Genomic DNA, 21,680 nt, shown 5'->3' with positions numbered 1-21,680 from the left:
CAGCTAACACCATGAAGTGAGTATATCTATGCTTGGCTTTGCACACACATGATTTAATTTTTTGTTCCTCTTTTTTAAGATAGATAAACTCAAAATCTCTCTAAGTAGTATCAACTGAAGAAGATGAAAATAACAATAAGCATACATACTGAAATACCTGAGGGGGGAAGAGAGGGGAAATTGAGAAAAAGCTTTACGTTAACAAAAAAATCTTAAAAACCTTCAAAATCAAATGCAAATCTTGCTGAAATGTCTGAGTTCATGACCCTGATGGCAAGTTTGGAAAACTTAAAGCAATGATAACCATGTATAGTTTCTTAAATGCAAGCTGATGAAACAAAAAATGGTCTTCCCTGCCAAAAATTGAAACAGAACTAGGAAGTGCCAAGAACATGTTTATAAATTGTATTTATTTCTCCATATGCTAGAATAAAAGAGTAGATCCAAAAGTACCTGCTAAAGTAAGTTCACAAAGAGGAGTCTTCAAGTGCTCAGCAAAATGAGACTTTTATAAAATCAAGGCTATACAATACCTCAATACTATTTATTAAGGTGAAGGATATGGATACTACACAGGTGTATGTACTCTACGTTTTGAATAGTATGTGCATATATAGCCTCAAACATTATTCAGAATATCTATCGCATAAGTCAGCCTAACTGTAATCTAACACCTGATGGATCAAAGCTATCAGAGCTAATCATACAGGAGGTAGCCCTGTCAGTGTTACAGCAGTGCAAGCTGGGACTACTGGCTGAACAGCATCTGATTTTCAGCTTTTCCAATTGTTTTTACAAATAGGTGCTAATTATTTATTGCAGAACATACTATGTCTGCTGTGTCTATCGCTTTGGTTTATAGGCAGTACCATACATCTAAATAAATACACTGTTCTAAAGCAGAATTCTTTAACCATGCATTACAATGTATGCAGGTTTGGTTCCACGACACTTACATAAATAAGCATTATACACACAGATATTCAAGGTATTCCAAAACAGGAAGCAATAAGCACACCAACATTTTATAAACAGAATCTTGTTGCTGAAACAGATCTGACAGTACAACTGCAGCCAGGATTCTGCATTGCTTATGTGTGAAAGGGAAACAAAAGATTCCTAGCCACAACAACAGCTAAGTCCTTTACTAGCCAAACCATTAGCAAAAAGCTAGGAACAGTTATATTCCCCACTAACCCTGGAATTCCTCTAAGAGTGATTAAACTTTCATACAAGCCCTACGACAAATAAGTATCTGATTAATATTTTTAAATCTATTCCTTTACTGAGCAGGCATGTATTCTTTAGTCTTCTACTTGTACAGCAAGTGGAGTTAATCACTTCTTCACTTTTCCCCTCCCCCAGTCCCCCAAATTTTACTTCCCTGAAAATAACTTCAGAGCATGCCTCTGTTGCAGATCATGACTGTACTAAGCAGCAACACAGTGAAATTGATACTCTATGATCGACAGTGCAGTCTGAATGTTATACGGGCAAACTGGCTGGTCCTGCTAATTGTGCTCTTCTGTCCTTTGCTGAAACTAAAAACAGCAGCAAAGGCACTGAACCTTTACGCCTATCTGGAAAGGCTATGCCAGACTGATTCATACTCAGTTAGTCATCCTGGAAAATGCTGAGGTTGGTCTCTTTAAAAATGAAAAGAAGGCATTAATTCTACAGGATTGAAGGGTTTGGTCTAACTCCATACAGATTTGATTAAGTTCACAAATCGACTATGCTGCACAAATAAAAAAAGGGGCACATAATAGTGCAAGGTAACAGAAAACACACTTGTTCCTTCACTGTATTGCATGGTCAAGATCACTGTTCTCAAATAAAACTGAACTTGTAACGTTTAATATGCTATTTTATCTCAAGATAACAATATGGATGTTTACACAATTATAAATTACAGAACACAACCACATTCCTAGATAGCATATGTATTTTTAAATCCACAGTGTCAACTGTATTTTTCTTCCCCAAGCGTCTGTTTGTATCCCTCCTAGAAGTTTAGAGAATACCATTCCACAAATAAAGCAATGTTTCCAATACAGAATAATGTAAATGGCCTACTCTGTTGGACAACTTGTCAGATAAAGACAACACACTCATTTGACAAATTCTATTTATGAAGGGCTGTTAGGCTCACCAATTGACTTCTTATGACCATTTACAGCTGCCAGTATTACTCACAACTAAAGAAAATATTCCAGAAATCAAATTTACCTGCCAGCCCTTGTCTGCTGTCCTGTAGTACGGGTAATTTTTAGTTATGTGCGTATAAATTCCATTTAGTGTAAGCTGCTTATCAGGTGCCATTGTAATTGCTTGTACTATTAACTGTGCATAGGAGTAAGGTGGCTTAGAGTCGTCCTGTAAAAGGGGAAAAAAATAAATAAAAAAAAAAAAGAGAAGCATGCATCAATAAACTTTAAAGATACACACAGCCCTTCCTAATGAAAACTTACAGAACAGAATGAACTTGATTTAAGGCACTTTTGGATAACCAAAATCTTGAGGCAGAAAAGAAAGTAAGACAATTCTGCTCTTACGATTAGCAGATTTTAAGATAACATTAAAAAAACAGAGAAACATACAACAGTAAACAAATTTCAACAGCCTATAAACAGATATATAACTGAAAATATATACACACCCACCCCCAAAGAGAAGAGAAATAAATAAATCTCACATCTAATCACAAAAACCTACAGATTGTTTTTAAAGTCTGTAACATTAAATTACGACTTCGTGCATACGCTTTAGCCAACAAAATTTCCGAAGTCTTCACTTCAGATGTATGGGATTGATTTCAAACAATGTTTACCTTTGGGCTATCTCCACCCGATGCTTCCTTGTCATTTTCTGACTGTGAATTGTCAGCCATTAAATGTAGGTCAGATGGTATTACACGACTCATTTTGTACCCTGAAGAGCCTGCACCACGGGGGCTAGATGGGCAGGAATTTGCAGCACTGTAGAGCATAAAAAGAAGATCCTACTATTTTGTTATACAGTATATCACCACATTACGTATAATCAAAAAGCTCTTATTGCAGAAAAGCCCACTAGCAGAGCTTCTAGAGTACAGTTAAGGGTCTGTCAGTATTCCATTATAAACCCCATCTTCCAAGCCTTTCTAACTCATCCATGGGAATTAAAATCACTGCAGGAAGAAACCTGTCAAATGAAGCTCAGGCTTTCCTCCTCAAAGGAAAAGGAATTAACCGATTTATTAGGTTGTATTGTATTTGTGTAAGATTTGCCAACAGAAAAGTCCATTTTAACTACATAAGCAACCACAAATTTTAAGACACTCATTTGAAACAAGAAACACATCTTGCATGAAATCTGTGCCATATGCTTGTATTCAGTCTGCTCGAAAAAGATCATCTCTCCTGTGCAGTATTACTGCACATTTGAGGAAAATACAGTGAGCAGTGAGGGGGAAAAAAGTTTTGATTCTAATTTAAGTCTAACCCAACATGATTTTACGCGTTTACAGGTGTGTGCACATACACATGCACACATATGTATGTATAAAAATCATAAACACATACAAATGGGATGCATCAGCACTGACTCATCTAATTTAAAGCAGTGTCAGGCCAACAGAGCAGATACACTGTTAAAAAGCAAAAGACAGCACCAGACAAACAAAAGAAGTGCCTCTTGATACCTCCCATTTTGCTTTCCATCTCAGAAAAACACAGATAAAATTGCATATAATTCCACCGTTAACTTCTTTCTAATGGTTGTCCCTCTGCCTTGCACAGTCCACAGGAACCACAGCTGCACAAAGCCACTTTTCTTCTACGATCTCCATTTAGCCAACAGGAAAGAGACAGTCAGTAGGTGATGTCTGTCCCCTTCCCCAAAAAAATATTTTGGCAGTTCTCTACAAGGATGCATACTTCTCAGCAATCCATGACGCAACTGATTCCAACACAATCCTCAGAAATTCCAAAGCAGTTAACTAAAAATTAGGACGAGGAAGCCTGCTGTGCCCCCAGAACCAGCCTTATCTCCAAAGACAATCTTTAACCTAACTTGAATCTATGGTTCAAAATATCAAGTAACAAATAAAGATAGAGAACGTTATTCAGACTTATACAATAAAGCCTTAGCAAATTTACCTCTGTTAAGTTTTATTTTTCTGCCTGGCCTCTCAAGGTTTTTGCTACCTCCCTTTTTATGTACAGAAAAAAAGAGGGCACTGTAGGTTGGGCAATACATATTAAAAAAAATATTCTTCAAGTTTCACATCACTAGAAATTCACCAAGAATTTGCTACTAGTGACATACTACACAAGGAAGACTGGATTTTTTAAGTGTTGTATGGAAGACTCCTTGATTAGAGCCAAAACATGTAACTAATTTATTTTTTTAAATATAGGTCACTGCTGTTCTATGTTTTCACATATCAACTGACAACATCCCTCTACTGTGCTCACTTTAGCATATATTGACAAAGCGACACATATGGTATAATCAAAGCAAGTTTACAAGTCTTCTAAAAAACAGGATGATTTGAAGAGAAACTGTCAAGCTTTGCTCTCAAAATAGACTCAAAACTGATGTTTTTTGTTGTTTTGTTTTGGGTTTCTTTGTAATAAACTACACTCAACAGGTGCATGAAAGCCTGGAAGAAAACCAGAAATTCATAGTAAGGTAAAGACTGCAGCAATATATATGATATTATCTGAAATATCTGTGAGCTGCTCTGTCATTTCTTGAGTAAGATATGTTTTCTCTGAATTTTAATGAGAAAGCAAACCTGTATACAGTCAAGTTTAGATGTCTTTTCTCCTTACTTCTACCACTTACATAGATCTCATTAGACATTACAATATTGAGATCAAGATCTTGGCAAGCATGAAAGAAGTCAATTATCCTTACATTCAAATTTCATTAACAAGATCTATATTTTAAAACACCAAGCATTAACAGTCCTTCACTCAAGTGAAGACACAGTAAGTGAGCAGGGAAGAAAAAAAAACAACTTTCAAAAGCATGTATGTGACTTTGAAACACAACTTTCAGTGCCTTTAAATGAAATTTTTGCTCATGAACTTCCTATGAATTTAAAAAAATGCATCAAAACTCATTTTACCAGTTTGTGAGGACAGGTCACTCATGCTTAATTGAGTTTGGTCCCTAATAGCAAGTTGGACAATGGCTACGATTACCAAATTAAGCAGCACAGCAAGTAAAAAACCCAGATTAATCTCCTGTGCAGGAGACTTCCCTATACTAAACTCCACATCTTATACTGTATTTTAAGTACAGTGTCTGTTTACCTCCAGCAATGACTAATCAATAACAAATCTTCTGGAGTAAGAGATCAGTCCATTTTCCACACTAATGATAATCAAAGAACACTTTTTTCCTGATGATAGACTTCAAGAGGATAGCAACTAATCAGAATGTTTAACATGGCATAATTTAAAATTTATCTCATTTAAAGTGTTGCCGTAAGCATGCAAGAGTAAAAAGTAATCTATATCACCTGGAATGCAAGAAGATATGCTCCTTTGCTGTTCTAAGAATGCCGGGCTCCTGAGCAAACTTACACATTTAACGTATTACATTTTAATATTAAAGCCTGTTGATGCAACTGTCTTAGCAGAATGGTGGTTTTCTCCAAGGCAGGCAATGCTGAGCTTCAACTAAGCTTTTACCACAAAAGTAAAATACTTAAAAGGAATTAAAAAGCTGTTTCAAGTCTGTAACCACACATTGCCCTATATGCAATCTGCAGGGTTTAAATACCTGATGGTTCCTGTGGGAGAGGGGAGAGGGCTGATCAGGTGAGCCATGTTGTCTGGAATGTTTATTGTTAAGGGAGAGATCTGGGGTTGCACAGGCTTCACTGGGGACTCCGGGGCCTCCTGTTTTTCTCTCTTTTCATTGGACAGAGCTGTGAATGTTATCTTGATGTTTGTGCTGGGAAACCTGAAAGTACAGCTGAAAACCAAAAAAGCAAATAGGTGAGCCACTTGTTTACAGAATGTAGTATTTTCTGCATAATTCGCACATCACTCAACTTTATTTAAAAATGAAAAGGTATGGTATCTTACATAATCACCCGTAACCATCTTCATTTTACAGATCATACAAAAAGATCAACGTGACCAGAAAAAGGTCCCCAGGTAAGCAATTTTAAAATTTGGAAAGAAACTGAGGCAAACTCAATTCTTTGCAACAAGGGCAGTTGACGAGTTGTCTCTATATTTCTTGAGGTTCATCCTGATCCTGTAACTGTCCCTAAAAGAAGTATTATTTTGAAGACAAAAGGCTATTATATTATGATGCCAAAGAACAGCATTGGCAATTGAACAAGCAGGTCCATGACATTAAAATTAATCGGGAGCATAAATATTGGCCACTTTGAGGTCTACCCAGTTTCACAGACTGGTCTAACAGATTTGGTTTCTTTTCTCTTAAAATGCTTATTGAATTAAACACGTATCAATCCTAATTCCGATCACTTACAGAATATATGGCTGTTGTAGCACTACATTTTCAGAGCAGAATTTTAAGAGCCAATTGCAATAATTGTCCGTTTTCGCATATGACCAAAGATCGCAAGCCCAAAGTTACAGAGTAATGATAAATAAACAATATGCAATTATTTAGAAAATAAAACAGAATTAATGCACCTTTGAGTATTTCCCTTTCTATACCAAATTAAAGAGAACAGGCTGTTTCTAACTTCTCAGTAAATAAACAGATTGAGCAAACAAGAAACTTAATTTTGTCTCAACAAAAGCATCTATAAAAATACAGTTCTAATAACTTTACTACCTCCTTGTTCTTAAGCTGTTAAGACTACTCTCAGCACTAAACCAACAATTGTATTTACACACCACTTCCACATGATGAAAAGGACTTTCCAACAACAGAATTCCCAGAAAAAAAACTTAGAAAATGTTTGTTTGTTTGTTTAAATGATTCTAGGTAGATCAAGTTTATAAAGAAAGGAAACAGCAGCATGATGGAACAGGCCTAAAAAAATGTAGCTATGAATGCAAGATACAGACTGTAAACAAAAGTGATCATTTCTCGGAAAAATATATTAAACATAAAAGTGATGTAAGAATTGGAAGGAACATTCAGCTGCGGAGTAGACTTAAAAACACTAACTCTCATGTGTTTTGGTTTTTATTTCTCGAAATTAATCTGAGGGTGTTTACAGAACAAAGGCAGCATTTGATTTTCACGATGTCTCTTGCCACATGCACTGCAGCGGTTCTTTTTTCCTACAATACACGCTCAAGGATCAGGAAAAAAGAGAAAGAATTGACAATGACCTTCCTTTCCTCTCAGTGTTACTTCTCAGTATGGACCATGTCCGAATTTAACAGACGACCTATTTCTGAAACATGCTCAATGTACTAAATTAGGAACAGAATCTATGCCAAAAAACTGCACATGCACTTCAGCAAGGAAGTTAAATGGACCAATTTCTGCGTTTAGTGCATTTTTGGGGGGCGGGGATGGGAAGTGTTGTGTGTGTGTTTTGTTTTGAATACATCTTCAGTAACAAGTCACTTTGCTTCTTCCAGTAAAAACTATCTTGCTTACATTGTTTTAGTGACAACTGAGAGAGGTCTCAGCTGTTTCTAAACATTTCAGTTAATCAGCAATAATGACAACACTACTCAGGTGTGTGCAAAGAGGGTAGCCAAAGGCACCCTTTTTGCTGAAGACTAAATAAAATCCCTGTGAGAAAGTGAACAATAAGATCTGTTCGACATACAGACAGGTTTAAATTTTAGTCACCTGTTTTACATATTTTATGAGGCTATTCCATACCTGCAAATTTAACTTAATGCTTTCAGAAAAACATGGGAACAACTGGACACAACTTTAGATGCTCGTTCACTGGTTAGATTTCTTATTGCTTAGTAAAAAAACCCAGTACATACTAATAATAATAACAATAAGCAACCAGAGTACTGCGGTGCTGGGGTGGGGTCAGGACAGGAAGGAGGTAGATCTTCATGACTTAGACACAAGTGCCAGAAATATGGAAACACATACTCGAAAAGTCCTCCAATCCTCCACGTGAGTATGCATGTTAAGACAGCTCCCTTCTACATTACTGCGTTACCTAAATGCATTCTCTCTCCTGTGGGCACCTTTCGCAAAAAAAGGTAAGGGCAGCTTACACAGGTAAGACTAAAGTGCAGATTTTGTATTATAGCAGAGACATGGTGCTCTCGTTGGGGGTGGGGGGGAACCCCCCACACACCACCCCCAAAACCAGGAGCTCTGACTAGTCAATGGTACTGTATAGTTTATAATTGCACCAAACTTGGAACTTATAGTCGGGAACTGTATTAAAACCTAAATGTGTTACTGTTACAGTTTACATTTCACATGCAGGGCTTGAAAGGATGTCATTACTAAGGAAGACACAAAATACTTACAAATCACTATCTGGTTAGAACATGCAAACACCTGAATATTATCAAAAGACCACATCTGTCAATTGATTCATATTTGTAAACAGAGTTGGCTTTTTAATAGCTGGAATTCTGCCAAAAAGTAGAATAAAGAATATCCTAACCAACAGATTTTTCTGAATAAATTGCATTAACGCAAATGTATTAGATGTACTCCCAAAATCAAAGGAAGGAACATGTTCTAATTTGATCAGAATCAAGTTGGTTTTGGCATATTCTTTAGTTATACAATGAACTAAAAAACCACAGCACACCCACAGGGAGAGACCTGATCAAACATTTAGTCTACAGCAAGCTGAATTTGATTTTACTCACTGTTTAAAGTGTTTACAATAGTTTCATGATGTGCTACCACGGGATGGTTGCTATAGAAGAAACTAATCTACACAACCCACTTTAAAAAAAAAAGGGGGGGGGGCAGGGGGAGAAAAAAGTTTTGCAAGGTGTCAACTACTCAACTACATTCTTTGTTTTGAAGAATGCCATTTGAAGTAGGAAATAAAACTGAGCAACCAAGATTGATCCAACAGATTCCTAAAAACAAATGTTTACAAAACGTCTATGTTTAAACTGCTATATTATGAAAAGTGTGTTAGGTGTCTTAAGTGATGAAAACAAATAGCACTATTAGGCTGACAGGCCAGCCTTGTACTTTATGTATTTCAAACAACTATTCACAGTATCCACACAAATAATTTTGTACATTTATTGATTATGATAGGTACTTGCTTTGTGCTTTCTACAGAGCATCACAAAGGAGGACAGCATGCAATCTAGGAAACTGCAGCACAGGTGTCAACGAAAATGCAACTCATGATCCTAATTATTCTTTTTTAAAAAAGTTCATTCTGGGTTGACTACTGGAAAACACACAGGCAGCATCAAATTATTTTAAACTATTCCCTAGAAAACCCTTACTATCTTTACAGCTCCCAGCAAAATGGAGACATGCTGATCTAGGCACTACCACTAAAGCATTTAGCAATTTTGTAGGGTGCCAGATAAGTGTCTTGTGGGAAAATGTGCAAAGTCTAGTTTTGCCACATCTGTATTTCTAATATTTTCTCACCTCCCCTCAGTGGTTCTGTCTGTACTGCAGGGAAAAGCTAATTATACACTTGTAATTCTGCCTATATTGAAATACCATCTGATTGAAACTGAGGAAATCCATCCTGCCTCCATCTGGGGAGCCAAAACATAGAAGTAGGAATCCAATTTCCTCCCTGTACATAAACCCTGCTATAACACTCAGTGCCTCAGTACCCTTTGAATTATTCTGGTTTAACTCTCTTTAAGAACCAGGACCAAAATTGGACAGAAGTTGCCATCCTACTGTTCTTTTATCAGCACCTCCACATTTTACATTCAAATGGATTACAGGGGTTCGGCACTAATAACCCCGTAAGTCATGGTAGTTACAACTGTATAGTTCAATTCTTTCACATTGACTACAACACTGAACACCAGTTAATGTAAAGGATCCCCCTGTATTTTAAACAGATCTAAAAGATCTGAGTGACAGTTTTCAAACTCTTGTCGATTTACTGAGAACCAAGAAAAGCTTCAACTTTTTACCTTAAAAGAACCCAGACAGGATCTGGGAGATTGCTTTTGCCAATTTCAGACTTCAAATACTTTAAAGGCAAGCATGGGCAACAGTGTAACTCACCTCAAAGTGAAACTGAGATAATTAATAACAATTAATAACACCTGTACCACTAAATAGACTTTTTTTTTCAACTCAGATTTTCTCCAACAGTACAGCAGGCTTCCTTCTCCTCCCCAATTTCATCAGTAGACTAACAAAACCCATGGCAATAACTGTACTTCTAGATACAGCCTCCCTTCCATGGAAGGGAGACTGGAAACTAACTCCTTTTCTAATTCCTCTTACCCATCTACTTATGACTCACCTTCCAGTTGGTCTTTTCCCATCACTCCAGTAAAAATGCTCCTCACAGCCAATTTATTTATACTTCTGGTAAGAAGACATGCACATTTGAAGATTAAGTCACCAGTAAGGTACTATAGTGCACATTTCTAAGCCCACTTTTGATTCAATTCTGTTTTAAAAGTCAAGGAAAAATTGTTGGTTTACATCCTTCAGCTAGAACCACAGAGAAACTGAATTTGGGAGGGACCTCCTAAGGTCCCTAGCCCAATCTCCTGCTCAAAGCAGGGCAACTTCCAAGTCAGACAAGGTTGCTCAGGGCCTTGTCTAATCAAATTTTGAAGCCTTCTAAGGATACAGTTGAGCAGCCAATTCATTCCTGTAATTAGCCACACTAACAGTGAAGGGGCTTTCTCATTTGTCCAGGTATAATTTCTTAGTTGCAACTTGGCTACAGCTGCTTGTCCTCAAACTGTGAGCCTCACAGCACAGCCCGGCTCCATCTTTTTTACAACCATCATTTAGGCAGGGGAAAAAATAAAAATTAAAAAAAAAAAAAAAATACACTGAAGTCCTTTAGCCTCTCCTCATACACCACACATGCCAGTTCCCTAAGCATCTCAGCAACCCTCCCCTCACCTCTCCAGTTTGTCATCAGTTTTCTTTGTACTGGGTGCCCAAAACCAGACACTGTTACCACCCAGTACAAGGCCAGCTTCCACCACCACAAGGATACACTGCTTAAACAGCCTCCTCCCCCCCAGGCCCCCCAGCCTCTGCAGAGCTGCTCTCCAGTCAGTCATTCCCAGCCTTTACCTACCCCAGATGCAGGATTTTACTTTTCAGAAACTTCAGAAGATTCCTGCCAGTCCATCCCTCCAGCTTACCAGCATCCCTCCAGATGACAGCACTGCCCTCCAGCATATTAACCACTCCCCAGCCCCAATCCGGCATTACCTGCGACCTGCAGCAGGTCCACTGACAAGTAACAGCACTGACCCCAAGGCCACAAGGTGCGAAAGCCACACAAGGGTACTGCTTCCTCTGTGCCGTTCTACATAACATCTGTAAATTAAATCTAAGACCAGCAAATCAAAGCTGGGTGGTAATTAAGCGTCCATAGGAACACAGTACTTGGAAATTAAAATTTGTATGACCTCCTGCTAACGGGTAAATTTCAGTATGAAAGAACAAGCACCACAATTTCATCTTTTCTCCATTTGCTGCTTCATTAATTATTGATTCCATCATCATGGTTTATTAGGAAATTAATTGCAAATTAAACTATATTTAGCTATTGGTTTTAAATCGTTTTTTTAAATAAGCAAGACTTAAATACAGACTTTACAAAAACAACTAGAAATGCCACGGAGGTAAAAAAGCTCTAAAGGCTGAAGTAAAACTACATACAATTTCAGTCTTTGTGAAGTCTGTGTATTTTGCCTTGATGTCCTGAGAAAAAGATGCATCTCTAAAGAAAGAGCTGACCTTGGCTCCTCACACAGATCAAACTGTTACACACAAAACCTGTAAGAAAAGATGCTACTCCATGTCTTGGAGGTACCTGAAAGAAGTAACTTCTGTTAACTTGGAGAAAAGCAACAATTCCCATACCAAGGAGAAAGTGGTCATTTCATTCAGCCTACCCTTTTCCAAAAGAAACTTAGCTTCCTCATCTTCTGAATCTTACCCCAAAAGGTTTCTGATTGTTCAACACCAAGAACAGGCATACCGAATTATTCACATCCAGAATTTATTTTTACGACTTTGGGCTGTGTTTAATTGAACTGGAAGTCAATATTGCAGTCCACTTCCACAAAAGAATCATCACCTTTAGACCTAAACAGAATCAACAAACCCAAAACTTATTAAAAAGACAAACTGAACTGAATTGCTTCAAAGCAGATTCAAAATGTCAAGATAATCTTAAAGTACCCAACAGTTAAAAATCTGGGTTTCAAAACTAGTAATGAAGGTAGATATATAAATCCATCCAAACAGTCACAATATTAAATAGCCACCTGGAAACTGCCAGCAGTAAATTATTACTAATAAAGCATAGGTTATTAGGGAAAAAAATTACACACTTTTCTGTGGAAAACACTTCCTTAACTCTTTAAACACAAAATTTGTTTTACAAAGTCTTTTTTCTAAGTTTTCTAGGATTACATTAAAAAGTGCTGCTGTAGAAAACTTACATTATGAAATGTAATGCTAGTTACATTTAGAAATGTAATGAAGAAAAATGCTAGTACAGGAAATCTTATAATGGATATACTGGAAAAGGGTGATCCAGTATATTATAATACTAATCAGATTATAATTATTTTCTTATTGTCCAAAACAGCGAGAACTTTCTCAATGTACAATTTTTTAAACATGTGCTTGTTCATCTACATGAGGTATAACCTTGTGCTGCTATCACAAGTTTTATCTTTAATATTGTATTTGTAAAACTTTCTATATTGTTGGCAATAGAAGAAAGGAGCATCCATTTTTCTCTACCGACAGGGGGTGGAAAAAACAAAATCCCTTCTAAAATTTATAGTAAAGAAACATAAAGCCCAACTCCTCTATCAGCTTTTTTAAAAGGAAGTTTTTAATGCTCTTCTGCTTGCAGTTGACCACACCCTGCACAGCAATGTGAGAACCTACCCCAGCAGGAACACAGCATCACTTCCTACAAGGGCATGTACACACACACGCTGTTAAGATGGATTCTTCCTCCTTCCTGCCTCCATGGTTTAAACTGAGTCCTGATTTGGCTAATTTACCATAAACTTACATTGAATTATGTTTGGCTATTACTAGTCAGGACACTTCTAGAGGTTACCCAAAAAGCATCTGCCCTTTAAAAAGTGACGGCTTTCTCCTCTGGGGAGTGAATCATGACCTCATGTGTGTTTCCCTTAATTCTCTGTATCCTTTGCGATTGATTTCTGTTGACTGAAGATCAATAGTTGCAAAGCATGTCCTCCACAAACAGAAAACGCGAGAGCTGTATAGCAAGCTCGACCTCTAATACCGTAAGGAACAAAACACACTCAGATTCTTAAAACAGCAATTAGATTTTTTTATTCTGAGCACTGGGAATGCTTTTTACAAGTATTTTTGAGCTTTTCCAGGTGTGCCATCACTGTCTACACAGTGACATAAAGCAGGATGAAAAAATACCCTAAAGAAAAAGATCACTGATCTGTCTATAACTCAGATATCTTAAGATTCAAAAGCAAAGATCTACGCATCATCAGAAGTCAAGAAATATTGCTGTAGCCTCGTGTTAATTCAAGATGGCCAACAAAACACTTTTACCAAATCCTAAGCAGGCTGGAAATAGGACCTAGCCGTAAATTAATGCCCCCCACTGCCGGAAACCTAGGTTACATACTTCCTCACTCAGGTTTTAGCAAGTACATAAGAACTACGTAAAGCTGTTGGTATTCATTACAGGAATGGTGCTAACCTGCCTTCAGAAGGGTCTGGAACAAGCTGTCTGCGTCAAAAAATAATCCTATGACAACAGAATATTGATGACAACACCAGGAACATTCCTGAACCACTAGCAGCAAACACAATCTGAGTAATAAACACATGCTGCTGTTTGAAACTGTGTTGAATTCTTCTTTCCCACCTAGAAAGCTAACTTCGTAAGAAGCACCACATTTTTAACCCTATGTTCACAACAATTCCTGTAAGGGTGTTTTAAGAGTCGAGACTGAAAAAGACTTGTCCGGAAGTTCTTCAACTACAGCAATTTTGCTGCAAATGTAAATGATTCTGTTAACAACTTAAAGCTGATCTCACCCTTCCCCTGCATTATTATGCTACAGAAACAAGCATTAACGAAAGTGCTATTACACATTTTCAAAGGTTCTTCTTTTAGAAGTCAGACATCTCATTTTCTCTATATACCAACCACACAAACACTGGTATTGATCAGCAGCAAAAACATTTAGGTTATCCTACATGTCATGGCAACGTGCTATGGTTAATTAAAAATACATATCTCAAAATCATAAATTCCCACTGCATTCTCCTCTGTTCTTAAAGGGCAATATATTTAAACCAGCAAGAAGGAAGAAAAAAAAAAAAACAAACCAAAAAACAAACAAAACCTAAAGAAATTCAATACAGTAGCCCTGCACAGGCTGCAGGAACCGAGAAAGAAATTGGCCTGCAGGCAAGAATGTAGGCAGCAGTTACTGTAGAAACCAAGCTCTTCGTTGCTTTTCTCTAAGCAAAAGAAAGACACAAAAGAGCTGGAAAACAGCGATCGATGGGAAGCAGCTTATAAAGCTGCTTGTCACATCTGCTGCAGGAAAACCAGACACTAATTCATTAAAACTGCTCATGTAATGCCTCTGGAATTTGAGGCTCCCCAGCCTGTGAATACAAAAGAAACTCCGCCTATGGAAACACTGCATTTTCGGGTATTTAGCATCTCTGTACACAAAAGCCTTATGCAGAGTCAGGTTGTGTGGTCTCTATCCCTAAATTTCGTTCTAAACTATAAAAACAAATTAAAATTTGTCCAAAAGATTGTGTGCCTCTACCTTTGTCAAATTTCAAATAGCTGTTGCGAGTCCCAACAGAGCAAACATAACTCCATAACACAATAGTTTCCTGTTTAAAAAACAGAAACAAAACACTTGCAACAGGAAAGTAAAAATCAGTCATCATTTCTTCTTCCTTCCAGATAACTGTATTTAACAATGGTTTCCTATTATCAAATATGCAAGCTCAAACTTTCACCATGACAGTAACTACCATTCAAAAACTTTTCATAAAGCATAAAATTTACAAACACAGCTGAGCTGAAGTAGACAAACCAAAACCACTAGTATCCTTTATTACCAAGTTACCTAGTTACAGAGGTGCTTGGCATTTCACCCTCAGTTGTAGGGTGCTCATGGGGACGCAAAAGTTCATATGGTAACACTGAAGTTATGATAGTAATGTTACTCAGCACTAAATAAAAAGCTATCAGCAAACCAAACTGAACTGCTTAGAGCCAAACATATAGCACTTGGCATTTTAACTATTCCTTACAATTAAAACAGCAAGGGGAAGGACAGTGAACAAGTGCTGTCATGATGTGTTTTGACGCAAGCATAATCATAAAAAAAGCTCTTATGACTCACACATCACTTTAGTAACAAAATACTTCATTTATTACCTCATCAGAGACTTGCATTCTATTGCAAAATCATGCCAAAACCCCCTAATCATTACCAAAAGAACAGCTACCCACAGAAGCAAGGCTGCACAAAAAAAAAGATTATTCCTGAATCAAGGAAGCAAAGTTTATTTTAGATGGGCTTTTCAAGACAGAACACCGTTTCCAAGAGCAAAACAGTCCTTTATTTCACACAGAAATCCATGACTAACTCAGGCCATTGAAGAGTGACAAAAACTGCTTCCTACCAACTCTAATTTTGAGTAGACAGCAGTGTTTAATTTCCCCCTTAAATCTCCTTGTCTGGTCAAAGAACAGACTTTTTTCAAACTCTTCTCAAAAAGCTATGGGCATTAATTAAATTTCACAATTACCTACCTAAAGATGTTTGATGTTCAAGGGCTTCGCATACTTGCTTCACTTTGCAGATACTGCTGGGCTGAGTATCTCAACAGAAATCAAGTTTTCATGTTATATTCTGTGATTTTTTTTTTTAAAACCAACTGCACTCTGAAGAATGTCTGCTTAAACCATTTTTCCATTTTTTGCCTATTTGCAGATTTCTAAAACTCTTCTAGTGAAGGTGCAGACTCTCTAGAACTTCTATACGCATGACCTGCTCCACTGTGTTACACAAACCTACTTTCCTTGATCACTTGTGTGGGCACTCAAGAACCAATCAAGACTCCAAAACGAGCCTGAAAGGCCACAAAGTGATGAAACTATTTAATCTACAACACACACATTGTTACTGGAAAATATTCCTCAAGAAGCACTCCTCCTGAGCTATTCTTCTAAGACTGTGCCAAGTTCTCAAATCGTGGGCTGTTGTAAGGGGCAGCAGGAAAGTGCAGAAGGATTAAAAACGAATAGTAACAACAGGCATGATTTAATAAGTCACATAGTCATGCAAGTAGGAGTCTGTCCAGGAATAAAAAAATAGACTAAATCAAAATCTTCATCAGAATATAGGTTAACTGTTCTCACTGTGCTGATAAAGGAACAACAGTACTGAGAAGGAAAGTGTATAGCATGCAAACATGAAGCATGGGATTAATTTCTCCAAGTGCAAACCTGTACCTGTGTTAGTCATGTAACTTCACAGCAAGTGAAAATGAACAGACACTTAGTGGTGTACATCTCATAGAAGGGAAAAGCCTAAAAGGGTTTGGGGAAATCAGGTCTAGGGTTGCCTATTTTTCGCTGAATTTAAAGGGAGCCTAGGTGTAGACATACACACACACACACACTCACTCACGCATGCCCCAATATTAAGCAACATGAAACCCACTCCAAACAAGAACTATACAAAGTAATGAAAAACAAAACCAAGGTTCCTGAAGCACAGGCACCAACCACACTGTTAGCAATAAAAGTGTGATCTTGGGGGTGGTGGTTTCACAGGATACAGCCATGTAACAGCTCAGCACTACCAAATGGGGCAGGCTATCCTGCCTCTTGCACCAGTTGTTCCCAGCCACACGATTATTCTTCTTACCTGCTACCAGGAGCCACTGGTATCCCCAGCTAATCTACTAACCCAACATAAAACTACTCTAGCCAAAATGTAGAAGTTTGCTGATGTTTTAGTAAGTTGAAGTCATCTCACAGTTTAATCTCTCTTCAAAAAGGTAAAGTAAAATCATGACACCTTAATTTAAAAGCTGTACTATACTTACTACGTAAGAAAACATTTTATCATGCAACTATTATAACCATTCTCGTTGAAAGGTTGAAATTTGAACTAGTACAGAAAAATAAGCTTCCAGAAGTTACTAGTCATAAAAGGAAGTGCAGAATTCCATTTGTAAACAAGAATGCACATTCAGAGCTTTTCAACAGAATAAAGTTTGGTTAGCTTGGGACCTTTCAGCTTGACCAAGAAAGCCAGTATGTTGATTGCAGCCACTGTAAACAGAATGGATTATGACCACTTCACTCAAGCATTCCTCACAACATTTCTACAACTCTGAAGATATACATGTACTAGAAACTACACTAGGAATAAAACCTCTCTGAGTAACGGAAATTATGTATCATGTATTAGTAAATAACTACAGCATTTTTATGTTCTCATACAGGTCTCAGCTGTAATCCAATAAACATACTGCTCTGCATTGCTGTAACATCTTTCACTAGAAAACACTGAAGTACTGAACACAGATCAGCGTAACACGTTAGGTCCAGTGTTCTTTGCACGCCTAGGCACACGCAAGTTTAGGGATAGTAGCATCTACACAGGAACAAAGTCTGTGGGAAAGCCTGGAACGCTGGCAAAAACAGAACCAGTACTCTGCAAAAACAGCAAGAGGGGAGGCAAGTCAGAAAGGGAGAGAATTAAAAGTGTTTGCACTGCAGACAAAGTAAGCCACTTCAAAACCCAAGGAATCAATTTTAAAAGGCAAGGCACAGCTCTTGATAAAACATGCTACAAAAGAGCACTGAAATTTCATCATCCCCCCCTGCCTCCGCCCATGAAGTATTATCCCCATTTTTAAAAACAGATTAAACAGATTTGTGACTTGGCCAAGTCATTTTGGCAAGCGTGCAACAGAGCTGGGAACAGAACATATTTTTTCCCCAACACCCAATCTTTGTTTAGACCACTGGATCATCCCTTAAATCTTCCTTCTCCTACAACCACTTCAAGAGGCAGAACACCAGGTGAAACACACATCTTCAGTAAAAGGGAGACTAGTTAAATAAGACTGAAGTATTTCAATCACACTTTGTTGCTCAGGAATAGCTGCTTAAGGAGCAGAAAAGTAGTGGCTGTGAAGCCTATATGGCAAAAAGTAAAACATGCACATGCATCTTAAGCAATTTATCACATCCTCCCAAACAGAGCTAAAGAAATTTTCATTTCACCAGTCCTTTACTATTACACCATGAAAACTGCACATTACATGCATGCATTTTAATTAAAACCTATACAGTTATATACTGAACAATTTGAAGACATTAAGCTACATAAGCCTCATTTCCTACGTATCCATGAGAAGCAGGATCTTTTTCCCCCCATTATCAAACAGAAAAAAAGCTAAAACAGTATTTAAAGTAATTAAAAAAACAAACCAAAAAATACAGCAGAAGAAGCTAAAATTTAAATCCTAAATATTGAAAAATATCTGGGAAAAAAGGACTCTTCATTTGCTTTCTTTCAGTAATTAAACAAGAGTTCTCCATTCAAGATGAGTAATAATAGTTGTCAAGCTACTGAAAACTGTCACTGATTCACGCCTGTTACTTGTACCAGTGCAGAACAACCCAGGCAAAACAAGCAAATGTCCCAGCAACACACAGCTGCAGGTGCTGAAAAGGAAGTGTACATCCTACTCGTCTGCAATATGAAAGGACTTTAATTTTATCTATGTTATATCTGCTATTTTTTATTAACCATTCTCCTACACTGCTCCATATCAATGTAATGAAATTGCAAAAACCTTCATGGCCAAACAAAGCCAGATGACTAGATTTTTTTGTAATAACCAGACTGTTTTGGAGAGGGAAATATGTGGCAAGTACTATCATAACTTTTCATTTCTTGTTCTATTTAAATAAAGAGCACTGCTGTACACTATTCAACTTGGTTTTACTTTACCTAACCTCCTACAGACAAGCAGCAGAATTCACGGTAACTGGATCAATCCCATACAATGAAGAATATTCTATGGGAGGGTAGTAACAGAAAGCATGTAGTTGGGTTGTGTGAACCAAACCCAAGCAGAGGTTTTCTGATACTAAAATAACCATGACTCTGACAGTAGTTTTCATTTGGTTTAGCTTCAAATTCCAGACCTTTTTGAATTATTTTTCTGTGATTTAGCTTTTCCAGATGATTAAATTTTCTAAAAACAGAACATCAAAACGGAAAAAAAGTGGTCCCAGTATATAATGCACTATTTCACCACACATCACTCTGCTTTATATGCTACAGCCAAATCAACACAATATTAGTTAAAGTCTTCCAGAACACAAATCAATATTGAGCCCAGTCTTCTCTTCCTCTTGTGCAGCCAAATTGATGTAGTTAAGTTTACAAAATGCTTTTGAAATGCTGGAAAAAAGCAAGCTGCCATCAAATCTAAAGAGGTTCACACACAGCTACCCAGAGGAACATTCTGCTGAACTGCTCTAACAACTGAACTTCCCTCAATGAGTAGAAATTTGCAAAACTTTCATAGATTACAAAAAAAGCAACACACCTTACCTTCATCCCTCTGAAAAAACAAGTGACATTTGTTCCAGTTCAGGTTTCCCCAGCTTATCAACTGAGCATCATTCTTCCCTGAACAGGGCTAGCAAAACTGCAACATAAAAAATCCTCCAAATTATGAAAGACTCCCCACCCTCCCCTCCCCATATATCTAAGTGCTGGACCTTCCCTGTATCAAAAGATCATTTGCTGTTATTATTTATATTTGTCATGCACAAATATTGATTGCTATAAAATCATAAATTTCTGTAGTGAAATTTGAATGTAGAGTTGCATATTTACAAACAATTTCATCAGTCACGTGATTTCTTCAAAATTCCACTGCAGAATCCACTTGTGTAGCAAAGCTGAAAAGATGCAAATGAGTTCTATGCATATGCTACTGCATAAAGAGAACTGCAAACACTAATTTTCACAGAACTTAAATTAACATGTTTCCATTTAGTCTTGAAAACCAACCAATATTTGAAAGATTCATATTTTCAGAAAGATCTATTACGTTCAAATGAAATTTTAATCCCTAGCTACAGAAAGCATTTCCTAATTTCCATGTATAAGGCATTATACTATTCTTCCTTCAACAATAGCAAAAAGACTTTTACCATGAGAATGTATTTTTCTAAATCCGTATGTAGTACAGGAAGTACCATAAAAAACGTGGCATTTACCATAATATCCAAAGTAGCCCCTAAGTTAAAGTTTTCATAAACACAGAAGTAGCAACAAATATAACATATTTGTAGCCCATTTCCCTCATTTTTAACTCATCCATCAAATTATTTTATGATCTTAGAAACATCCATCTGGAAAAGGCTAATATTTCTGGGTTTAATTTCTATTTTAAAAAATTAAAGTAAAAATGGAGAATAGAAGAAGTATTGAAATATGAAGATCTAAGAGACTTTTTTAACAATCTGGAGGGCATGACCATGGCCTTATCAGGTACTGTAGTAACAGGTACACTTTTCCAGTACATAGACAGCAATATTCAGGCTGTAAGTTAGAAATGCTAGAAACTAAGATAATGAACACCTCAGATAATTAAAAACAAGCTGCATAAAACTGTGTTTTTTTAACATCCTTCCCCAAAAAAAGACAGATTCAAGACTTTTTCTCCACATATTACAAGTTTTTCATTGAATGTTAACTTTAATGCACAAGTTTGTCACGATTTTAAGAAAGAATCAAAAAGGTTCGCTTGGTATTTTTAAACTACAACTCTAATTATCATCAGGAATCACACTGGGAGGACCTTAAGAGCACTAATTAGTTCAGTTACAAAATTATATCTTACAATCAGTTTTGCTCTGTCTCCTGAGAACACAACAGTCATTTTATATAAGTGTCACAAGAACCAGTGACTCTTCCATAAAGAACTGTTAAGGTAATGAGACAGGACACCATCACCTGATGCAGAAAGCTTGAAATGCAACATGAAACCCTTAAAACTCTTTGTCACTACTCGAAAAACAAAACACAAAGCTTAACAGAGACTACCAGAAACTAGTTACCAAACATCTGTTTGAAGGGATTTGTGTGGTGAAGTGCAAAATGAGGACCATCAACCATACAAACATTTTGGAAACTACTAAAAATAGTACAAGCACATTTTTGTTGCTTTTCCAGTCCAACTTCATTGTCCAGTGGTCACCTTTTACTTTTTTTTTTTTGTTGTTCCTCTTCTGAGGTATGTGGATAGCATCTTTGACTTTGAACCAACACCCCCCACAGAAGCAGTTTCCAGAAACATTATGTAGCTCTTTTGTCCATGGAGTAGGAGGTCAGGGACTTCTTTGCTAAGTGTAGGGCTTGTCAGGCCCCTCAGCAAGCTGATTCAACCTAATAATGCAGCACCAAGTAACCCAGCAAAACAAAATTTTTAAGAGGAAAATAGTATTCCCTGGGTCTAGTGCGAGAACCAGC

The 21,680-nt window shown here is 37.1% G+C and overlaps 1 protein-coding gene across 1 annotated transcript in view; it reads right to left on the bottom strand.

Annotated features, from left to right (window-relative positions):
* Positions 1-21,680, bottom strand: part of FOXK2 (forkhead box K2) — a 49,081-nt gene that overhangs the window by 8,930 nt on the left and 18,471 nt on the right. Inside the window, exons 2-4 of the mRNA XM_055722545.1 lie at positions 5,776-5,970; positions 2,831-2,978; positions 2,230-2,376 (exon numbers count right to left, since the gene is read on the bottom strand). Of these exons, the coding sequence (XP_055578520.1) occupies positions 2,230-2,376; positions 2,831-2,978; positions 5,776-5,970 (490 nt within the window). The remainder of the gene's footprint in view (positions 1-2,229; positions 2,377-2,830; positions 2,979-5,775; positions 5,971-21,680) is intronic.

This window comes from Falco cherrug, chromosome 1, assembly GCF_023634085.1.
Source record: "Falco cherrug isolate bFalChe1 chromosome 1, bFalChe1.pri, whole genome shotgun sequence".
Lineage (NCBI taxonomy): Eukaryota > Metazoa > Chordata > Aves > Falconiformes > Falconidae > Falco > Falco cherrug.
Note: the sequence above shows the minus strand (reverse complement) of the source record. Positions and strands in the feature narration are given on the sequence as shown.